The 10,654-nt window shown below is 47.2% G+C and overlaps 1 protein-coding gene across 3 annotated transcripts in view; it reads left to right on the forward strand.

The window, feature by feature from the left end:
• Positions 1-413: 413 nt before the first annotated feature.
• drosha (drosha ribonuclease III) overlaps positions 414-10,654 on the forward strand; it is an 81,873-nt gene continuing 71,632 nt past the window's right edge. For 2 of the 3 annotated variants that reach the window (XM_062520956.1, XM_062520957.1), the window contains exons 1-12: positions 414-503; positions 594-695; positions 958-1,799; positions 4,248-4,578; positions 4,951-5,092; positions 5,507-5,667; positions 6,737-6,817; positions 6,970-7,056; positions 7,277-7,363; positions 8,579-8,650; positions 8,834-8,915; positions 9,730-9,804. In XM_062520956.1, coding sequence (XP_062376940.1) covers positions 973-1,799; positions 4,248-4,578; positions 4,951-5,092; positions 5,507-5,667; positions 6,737-6,817; positions 6,970-7,056; positions 7,277-7,363; positions 8,579-8,650; positions 8,834-8,915; positions 9,730-9,804 — 1,945 coding nt within the window. In that variant the 5' untranslated portion in view covers positions 414-503; positions 594-695; positions 958-972. Of the gene's footprint in view, positions 504-593; positions 696-957; positions 1,800-4,247; positions 4,579-4,657; positions 4,686-4,950; positions 5,093-5,506; positions 5,668-6,736; positions 6,818-6,969; positions 7,057-7,276; positions 7,364-8,578; positions 8,651-8,833; positions 8,916-9,729; positions 9,805-10,654 lie in introns of those variants that run through there. The other variant, XM_062520958.1, reaches the window with a different exon arrangement.

The following is a 10,654-nucleotide window of genomic DNA, read 5'->3' on the forward strand; positions in this document are numbered from 1 at the left end:
AAGTAGCCTGGAGGCATTTAGGTATAAACAATTTTTAACACTAAATTAATTAGTAGCCTAAAAATAATTGCAGGTGAATGATCTTATCGTAAGCTAAACATGTGAATTTACATGTGTTTATGATTGAATGAATGAATGGATGAATGAATTAAGTCAGTTGTTTCAGCAACCTCCTTGCGAATATCGCCTTCGCCAAACGTAAAAAAAGAGACAGACATAATTAATATTGATAACGGAGTCTATTCAATATGTTTTTGTATCACAGCCTTACGGAACATCGTCTTGCAGATGTTGTTTCGTAAGGAACTTCATTTTAGTTGTACATCACACTGGACTGTTGATTGCGTTTGATTGGTGCGTTTCAGAAGGGCACCCACTGATTGGTTGTTCTGTGTCCAGCTACTTCAACAATCCGACTGGAAACTGTTGCACTGCTACATGTACAGGCTGCTTAACACAGTTCAATAAGTGGGCGGCAAATTAAATATAGCTTGTTCGCGAAGGTACGTGTTCACACAACCACACAATTTCTTTGTTTACTAATATTTCTCCTACAGTTCTATTATCATTTTCTCTCATATGTGCCTGTTCAGGTTACATGCCCGTAGCGCCACATTGGGTTGGTGGATGCTGAAGTGCTAGCAAGCCAGCTAACATTAGCCTGCAGTTTTTGGCTGGACTGTCTACCCGGTGAGGTAGGTGATGCTCCCCTGACATATTTGTCCGTATCGCTAATGGAAATTTCTATAGAAAGTACAAACATTACATTGCTCTTTTTGCTCGTTATTCGTATGTAACGCGCCATAAATATGATCAGTAACTTAGCAATCTTTTGTTAAGCAAGAATGACGGGCTAGTTAGCTAACGTTGCTTAGCTTGTGGTACATGCCAAGGACGGTATTGAGTATTGGCGTTTTTTATGTGCAATATACATATAACGTGCTATCCATCTCCTAGGTGTACTGACTGACCATGTCCTTCCACTCGAACCGGGGTTGTCCAAGGGGACGCCCCCCTCCAGGGTCGCATAGCTCTCCCCAGAACTACCGCCCCCCCAGCCTAAGGCCACCTGCCTCTCAGTCCCACATGCCTCCCTATCACTATGAACCACCGCCACCACCCCCCTGCGCAGGCTACAGAGGACAGGGCAGTGCTTACCCACCCCCGCGACCAGACTACCTCCCCTATCCTCTCTCTGCGCCTTCCCAGTCACTTGCACCGGTCAGCCAGTGTCCTATGCGTCCTCCATTCAGCGGTGCCCCATCCCGGCTGCAGGGCTTTCCTCCGGACACGCCCAGCTTCCCTCCGCCACCCTTGCCCAACCCTTCTGGCGCTCCCCCCAGTGCCCAGAACCCATATTCCTACATGATGCCCAACGTACCCCCTCCGCCTCTGCCCCCACACCCTCCCATGCCCCCGGCAGTGAGCTATCAGTCTGGATACCCGCCGCTGCCTTATGCCAACCCTCACTACCCTCCCCCAGGATTCAATCCTGCCCCCTTCCGCCAAGCGCCACCTTATAAGAGCGAGAAGCCCTCGTCCGAGCGGCCCAGATCCCCTGAGCGCAGAGGTCACCACAGTGACCACCGGCACAAGAGCTACGGCTACAGCAGCCATGGCAGTGGCAGCGGCAGCGGCGGCGACAGACATAAGATGGAGTATGGAGCGGACAGGAAGGAGAGAGGCAGGAGCGCTGAGAGGAGGCGATCTGAGGGCGGACGGTCGGAGGGCGGACGGTACCGTGCGGACTATGACCGTCCGCGGAGTCCGCCCAGACACAGGAGCCGGGAACGCAGCAGGTGTGTGTGTGTGTGTGTGTGTGTGTGTGTGTGTACGCGTGTGAAGCTGGGGGTTCGACAGGTTTTTTGTGTGTGTGTGTGTGTTGTGTATTTGTGTGTGTGTACCAATCTGTCATGTATATCCATTAGTGAGGGACATGGGGAAGCAGGAAGCACTAGGTCAGTTCATAACACAACACAATGGGCTGACATTGACTTTGTTTCTACTGGCTGAATGATTGAAGGGTTGTATACGCATTTGAAACGAGAACCTGAAGGCACTGGCTACAGGCAAATGGTAGGTACTGACTGCCAGAGCCATAGAGAGAGAGAGAGTTGCGACACTCTTTGATGTTGCCGCCACACGATCAAAAGTTCCAAAAATCCTGTGCTGAATGGCTGAATCGCAGGAGGGTGGGATGTACTTCTGGATGCTGGAAGGTGTAATCAATTAACTCATTGACTACTGACCAAGAGTTTGGCTGTAAATAGTTCCAAAAGTCCCATAACGAGGAAATAGGCTACGTGCAGGGAAGGCTCTCTGTACGCTCGTATGTTTCCGATGGAAGGTGTGTTTGAGCCTGCCGCTATTGGTAATGCAATTAGTGTCTACACGGACCCGATTGGATGCTACACCTGGGAATCAGCACGTTACAACAAAGAAAGATTTATATGTGTTGAAATTGTTATTATTAGTTGAACAAGATATTCAGTGTCAGAGTGGAAGATTTAACGAGCATAATATAACAGAAGATGCCGTTACAACAGTTTAATTTCCACCGGAAATAAATGTGTGTACAGGAAGAGCCTTTTGTGCACCTAGTCTATAGCCTGGAAAAAGTGCTGCCATTTTCTCCTATGGAGGTCTATGGGAGTGTCGCCACTCTGTTTTATCTACCGCTCTGCTGACTGCCTTTTAAACAACTGTTGTAGATGGATCCCATAGGGAAGAAAAAAACCCTTAGTGTACAGCAGGCTTTGCTACAATGGCACTGAATGAATATTACCTTGGCAGTCCATTACAAGATGTTACCACTGTGTTTACCGGGCATGGTCAAGCTGTTTGGACCATTAGCATAGTAGGCGCTTGTGATGAAAGGCATTCACAGCCTGAACACATATTAACGCATATTTGCTCCCCTACCTGCAAAACCACTTGCAGATGTCAGTTATTACATGGCCCAGTCTCCCCAGGGGAACTCGGGTTAAAGTGCCTCACTCAAGGGGCATAATGATGGTAATCAGAGTTGAACTAATGGCTACTGTATGCTAGCCTAGCTCCTTATGGGGGAAATATCAGAACAAAAGTGATTTCTGTGGAAAACCAAGAAGGAAGAAGTGTAAGTGTGACATGCTGACTCACAAACTATAGCAAAGAGAGGATTGAACCCAGAGACCCCCATACATTCTCCTGCTGTATTTCCTGCTTGAGTGCAAATGTGCTACTCTTCTGGCAGCTAGCAGTCCACTCACAAGGAGAAAAGAGTACAGCTTGTCTACTAAACTTCGTTTCTGAACAATACTTTAGGAGGTCAGCTGAAGTGAAATGTTGTTGGCTATGACATGATGCCAACATTTTCTTAACGTTGAAGATGTTGAATTTTTACACTAATTACAGCAATATACTTGGATTTCACATTCAAAGTGTGACATTTAATTGTATCAACAAACAATTAAACATCATTAGCACAATTTGTTGACTGATCCAACGAGACAATACACCTTAAAAATGTAAGGGCAGGGCATTTTGCAAGATTGTATCTTTCAGTCAATATTGTTAAATATCAATATATTTAGTAAAAACAAGAATATCTGGCTAGTGGATATTTTAGAATATACCATGAAATATACAATCAAAGATGTAACGGTATGAAAATGTGACATTGCGACTGAGTTAGTGAATTGTTATGAATTGCTTTAAATAGCCTAAAGCTGCAACTCTTTGATTGAAGCTGTATCTTGTGTGTGCCTGTCGCTCACAACTAGCCTAGGGAGAGCCGGGGCATATTTAATGTTTTTTAATTAAACGTAATTAGCAAAGAGATCGTACCACATTTGAAGCTTATATTTTGTCACTAGCAACCTACATCTGTCATCTGTCAAATACAGTTGCATGTTCAGCTCTGAACAAAAACATTCTTGAATTATTTATTTGTTTATATTTGTGTATTTACTTACTTACTTAGGCAGCAGCAGCAGCCCTGTGTTGCTAAGGCGGCAGCCCTGTGTTGCTAAGGCGGCAGCTCTGTGTTGCTAAGGCGGCCCCCTTCACAGGAAAGCTCTGCTGGAATCCCTGAGACTGCTTGTGTGCTGCTGTGTTTTCAGTCTCTCATTGCAACAAACAGTTGGCATAATGTGTCTGATTTGTAAAAGCCTCTTGATCTATATGACAAACATTGCTGACAGACATTACGATTATTATGGGGTGTCATTGTCTGCTGTGTGTCACACGGTGGCTGTACCCTACAGGGAGAGGTATCGCCATAGAGACCGTGGTTCCCCGCCTCTGGACCGCCACAGGAAACGGGGAAGGAGTCGCTCGGGCAGCCGCGAGAGGAAGAGAGGACGATGGGAAGAGGAGCGCGAGCGCAGGTCCGAGGTCAGCTCGGGGTCAGCGAGCCGCGAGCGAAGCCACGCCTCCTCGACCTCGTCTTTCCGGAGCCGCGAGGCCGAGGACACGCCCGCGCCCAGCGATCGCCATGACGATGAGAAGGACGAGGAGGACCAGCTGCTGAAGCCAGCGTGGATTCGCTGCACTCACGCCGAGAACTACTTCTCCAACGACCCCATGGATCAAGTGGTACAAACACGCACACACTCACTCAAACACAAACACACACACACACACACACACACACACACACACACGCCGAGAACTACTTCTCCAACGACCCCATGGATCAAGTGGTAAAAACACGCACACGCACACACTCACTCAAACACAAACACACACACACACACACACACACACACACACACACACATGCCAAGAACTACTACTCCAATGACCCCATGGATCATGTAGTGTACACACACACACACACACACACACACATACTCCGAGAACTACTACTCCAGCTCCTATACTGTTATGTTGTACCTAACAGTAGCAGCTCCTGGCAGTCCCTGTGATGTGTTTATTCATAAGGTTGTGTGATGTGTGTGTTGCCAGGGCGACTCCACCGTGGTGGGCACCAGTAAGCTGCGGGATCTGTACGAGCGCTTCGAGGAGGAGCTCGGCCGCAGGCAGGAGGGCGCCAAGGCAGCTCGCCCCAAATGGGATCCGCCCAGAACCAAGCTGGACGAAGACCAGGGTAGGCTCCTGCCTCTTGTCCAGGCAGCATTGGCTACTGGCTTCTGGCTACTGTCTACTGGCCACTGCTCTGGCCCTCTGCCTTCTTTTCTTGCCATCGTTTCGCACTGCGGTGACGTGCCAAGTTAGAGCTGAGCACACGAGCGTATGAGACATGAAAGAGAAAGGGAGAGCGGTGTAGCTGTGCTTGCTGTTGATACCCACCAGAATGTCTGTGTTTAGCAGTGCATGCCAAAGTCAAGTGTAGTTTGCATGAAGTAATGATGATGAGGTCCCCTGTTTACCTTACCTCGCTCAGATAGCTCGACATGCATGTTGTGTCATTTGTGTGTGTGTGTGTGTGTGTGTGTGTGTGTGTGTGTGTGTGTGTGTGTGTGTGTGTGTGTGTGTGTGTGTGTGTGTGTGTGTGGTGCAGATGTCAGCTCCAGCGAATCGGAGTGTGACTCTGACGAAGAGGGCTCCAGCTGCTCCAGCAGTTCCGACTCGGACGTGTTTGACGTCATCGCCGAGATCAAGCGCAAGAAGGCGCACCCCGACCGCCTGCACGAGGAGCTGTGGTACAACGACCCCGGGCAGGTCTGTGAAGCCCCTCTCCCCCTCCCGTCCGACCCAGTGTGGGCACCATTCATTTGACTAGACCAGTACAGGGGTTTTCAACCACAAACCACCATTCTGACTAGAGAGGCAACCTGACAACCACCACTGATAGAAAATAGTGATTCCCACATTGAAGCTGCTTTATTTGATCCATGATCGGGGGGACCAGCAGCAGGGCCTTCATGGACCACCAACAGGCTGGAACCACTGGTTGAAAACCCCTGGATTAGACATTGGTGGCCCGCCATTGTCATCGTATTTACCTTACCATAGCTTCATCACAGATTTAGAAATATTTAAACCGACCACACACTGATACTCGATTACTTAACATGTTTTGTTGTCGTCAACTCTTTTGCTGAGCTGCCAATTCAGGTATGTTATAGCTGAAGCGAAGAGGTTATTAAAGGTCACCAGGAGGAAGAGTGCACTGCACTCTTGTGTACTGGCTTCACACTTCTCAAATTTGACAAAGCAGCTCACTACCTGTCAGCCCCACTGTCAGTCCCTCCCTGCTCCACAGTGTGTGTGTGTGTGTGCCACTCTGAAGCTCCTCATAGCATGCTATTTATTCAGGCAGCAATGAGACCAGTGCAACATGGAAAGACAGAGTTAAGGATGACCAGGAACATCTGGTTGTTTTTTGTATTTACCAAAAAAGTCCAATCTGTTACCCCCCCTCCCTCAAATGTACCTCTCTCTTTCTCTCTTTCTTTCTCTCTATATCCCTTTCTCTCTCTATGCCTTTCTCTTGCCCACACTCTTTCACACACACACACACACACACACACACACACACACACACACACACACACACACACACACATATGCACATGCACATGCACACACAGACTCTTGGACTATTTAAGGCTGTATGAATGACTGAATGAAATATGAAGTTTCTTCTTTTTCCATGTTTCCAAAGTTTACATTTGCATGCATGTCGTCATTTCTCTCTCTCTCTTTCTTTCTGTCTCTCCCCCTCTCTCCCTCTCTCCCTCTCTCTCTCTTGCTCTCCCTCTCTCCCTCTCTTCATGTCTCCCTGCAGATGAATGACGGCCCTCTGTGCAAGTGCAGTGCCAAAGCCAGACGCACAGGAATCCGACACAGCATCTACCCCGGAGAACAGGTCCGCTCCGCTCTCTCGCTTCAGCACACTTGAGCATGACCAGAAGATACATTTTAAACTTTGAGATGGTCAATTGATGAAGTTGATTAGATGGTCCACTGAATATGTGTGTGTGTGTGTGTGTGTGTGTGTTTTGTTTCTCTGCGTCTCAGCCGGTGAAAGTGTGCCGTAACATGAACAACAACTCAGGAAAGCTCTTCCACTATCGCATCACTGTGTCTCCACCGACCAACTTCCTGGTGAGATGACCGCTTCTGTTTCCCTTGGCCCGATGTCTGCTCTGCCGTCCTGTACTGTAGGTCTCCCCTCTCACCTCTGACCTCTCGTTTGTGTTTCTCTCTCTCTCTCTCTCTCTCTCTCTCTATCTATCTCTCTCCATCTCTCCCCTCCCCCTTTCCCCCCCTCTCTCTCTCTCTCTCTCTCTCTCTCTCTCTCTCTCTCTCTCTCTCTCTCTCTCAGACGGACCGGCCAACCGTTATTGAGTATGATGACCATGAGTACCTGTTTGAAGGCTTCTCCATGTTTTCGCACATGCCTCTCACAAATGTAAGTGTGTGTGTGTGTGTGTGTGTGTGTGTGTGTGTGTGTGTGTGTGTGTGTGAGAGAGAGTGTGTTTCTGCTCTCTCTATGAGCCCCTACTATGGTCCTCTGGTCAGACCTGTCTGTGTGTGTGTGTGAGAGAGAGTGTGTGTGTGAGAGAGAGTGTGAGTGTGTGTGTCTGCTCTCTCTATGAGCTTCTACTATGGCCCTCTGGTCAGACCTGTGTGCTCAGGTGAACATGGAGGAGGAGAGTTAAAGGTCTCAGGTCTCAGTTCTCCACTCTAGTGGATCTGTCAGCACTGAAACCTACCTCTCATTCAAAGCATCTCACACACGCTCTTGCTGACTTTGAACTGTTTCCCCTTCTGTGGTGGACAAGAGTGTACGCAGAAGAAGAGTCAAGGGCCCTCTTTGGAAAAGGTGAAACTGCTTCAGGCGTTGTCACAGCATGGCATGGCTTACCATCTGAAAGTGTTTTTGTGTGTGTGTGAGTGAGTGTGAGAAGGTTTTCGTTTTTGTACAGGTCTTAAGTGCAGGTTGAACACACACTTGCCCATTTTGATTGTGTATTTTTTGTATTGAAACAAATGGCAGCTCTCTGCTGGACAGAGCTGCTGCTCAAGGCACAGAGAGCGTGGCTAGAACTTTTATTAGGCGAACAACACACACAGAAGGCACAGCTGTTTTTCAAATTCTGCCTGATTTGACCTTTGTGGACAATTCCTTGGGAGGACTTACTGTATTATTATGCATTTTGTGCATAATTGAGGACCAGCTCAAACTATTTCTTGTTTTACGCAAACGAGATCCCCGGTTCCAAAATCAGTGTAGCCTACTCAAGATTGGATTCAAGGGCCTGAGTCCCGATGGTGATGGTAACCTTGACCTCCCTGGTTTGCTCCTCTCTACATTCCTCTTCCGTCCAACTCGTTCATAATCCATGTTGCCTCTGAGACTCATTGAGGCCTCTTTTTTTTTTTTTTTTAACTGACGGTTACTAAAACTTCTGTATAATTTGGCAGCAAACACTACCCAGAAACAAAATGTAAGTCTTTCCGATTAGAACAACAACCCTGCAGTGTCCAGGGTCTAAAACAGAAATGTGTACTGTATGACTGTGTGTTTGAGTTGGGCGAGACAGAGAGAGATGAACCTGCCGATGTGTTTTAGCGAGAAGAACCTCGGCCCCTCATTAAAGCCGTGGTCTCTTCATCTCCACAGATCCCCTTGTGTAGAGTGATACGCTTCAACATCGACTACACCATCCACTTCATCGAGGAGATGGCGCCCGAGGTTTGGCTCTCTTTCTCTCCGCTCCGCTCTATCTCTCTATCTCTCCTCCCAAACTCACTGCACTCGCTCTCTTCTGAAGGAGTCTGGCCACGATAATTGAAATGTATTGATCGGATCAACTAGTGAATAGTCGAGTCATTTATTTTCTCCATTGCGTCGTGTGATTCTTTTCTTTGATTGCAGAACTACTGTGTCAGAGGCCTGGAATGTTTTGCCAACTACCTGTTTAAAGACATCTTGGAGCTCTATGACTGGAACCTCACGGGTAAGTGCATGTAGCACATGCACGTGCACACACACACACACACACACACACACAGAGACACCACATCACACCACTCCACAGACACAGACACAGACACAGACATGCACACAGACAGACACACAACATCACACGCAGACACATGACACCACACAACACATGCACACAGACACAGACAGACTCACACACCACACCACACATGGACACATACAGTACTGTACACAGGCAGACACTCTCTCTCTCTCTCACTCACACACACACACACACACACACACACACACATACAGTACATACACACGTACAGACACCCACACATGTACAGACACCCACACACACCCACACACACTCGCATGCATGCATGCATGCAGACACATACAGATACACACACGCATAGCAACACACACACACACACACACACACACATGCAACATCACACGCAGACACACACTGATTTAAGCACACACTGACTTACTCCAGAGCTAAAGAGCCATGCTGTAATAGTGTGTAATCCACATCCACAGTTTGAAATTCTTGGAGTTCGTCTGTCGGAACCTCAACCCTAAGAGTCTGTTCATACCCACCTGTCTATCTTCATCCCCCATCACACCACTCTCCCCCTCTCTCTCCCTCTCTTTCTCCCCCTTCTCTCTCTCTCTCTCTCTCTCTCTCTTCATCTCTCTCCCCCCTCTCTCTTTCTCCCCCTCTCTCTCTCTCTCTCTCTCTCTCTCTCTCTCTCTCTCTCTCTCTCTCTCCATCTCTCTCTCTCTTCATCCCCCCCCCCCCCCCCCCCCTCTGTGCTCCTGTCTCCCTCTCTCAGATCCGGAGTCAGACACCGAGGCTCCTGGTTGCCAGAAGTTTCACTTCATGCCACGCTTTGTCCGCTTCCTCCCAGGTTTGTGTGTTTGTGTGTGTGTGTGTGTGTGTGTGTCTGTGTCTGTGTCAATTCTGGCCCTCCCAAGAGCTGTGTGAGTCTGACTCAGAGTCTGACTGGTGCCAATTGGTTTATGTGTGAGTGTTTTCTTCACTGCATAAGAGGGCATTCAGACAAGTTCATGATTTTTATGTGCATCAATGTGCATTAATGAAAAGAGTGTTGTGTGTATGGACTCTGTTGCTTCTCAAACCATTTATGGATTGATAACATGGAGTATGGCTCCCCCTTGTGGTAGAGATTATGAAATGGCATCCTCTTCAGACTGGGTGATACTCACAAAGCATCTAAAGTAGCTCCAATCTATTTAATATGGGAAAAAGTACAGGACAGTAATGGGTATATTAGTATTAAAGAGGCCGTGAGAGTGGTACTGACTCTAGTATATTAACAGTATCATTCTATAATATTTTGACATGGAGTATCGTATGTGTAGAACATCTGTTAGAGAATATGAGGAGTTAACTATAATGTTTGGAATGGATGCAGTGGTTGTGCACTACTTATAACATCTGACAAGGACATGTTTATGCAGGCAGAAACTGGTTTAAATTAGTTTACAAGAGTGAATTGATGGGTGTCATAGCAACAGGACCTTGTTAGTTGTTGCTTTTCCTTAGTAAACATAGATGTCAACAGTGAATATGAGTTAGTCTAAATGTTTTATTTTAAAACTCAGTTTTCACATAATATTTATTTTAGTAGTAATATAAAATGCATTGTGAACATTTGTGTGATTCTTTACACCCCTAATTATTTGTCTACGCAAGTACACAATCGTAGTTATTTAATAGTCGTTAAGTAAATTGTT

This window comes from Sardina pilchardus, chromosome 19, assembly GCF_963854185.1.
Source record: "Sardina pilchardus chromosome 19, fSarPil1.1, whole genome shotgun sequence".
Lineage (NCBI taxonomy): Eukaryota > Metazoa > Chordata > Actinopteri > Clupeiformes > Clupeidae > Sardina > Sardina pilchardus.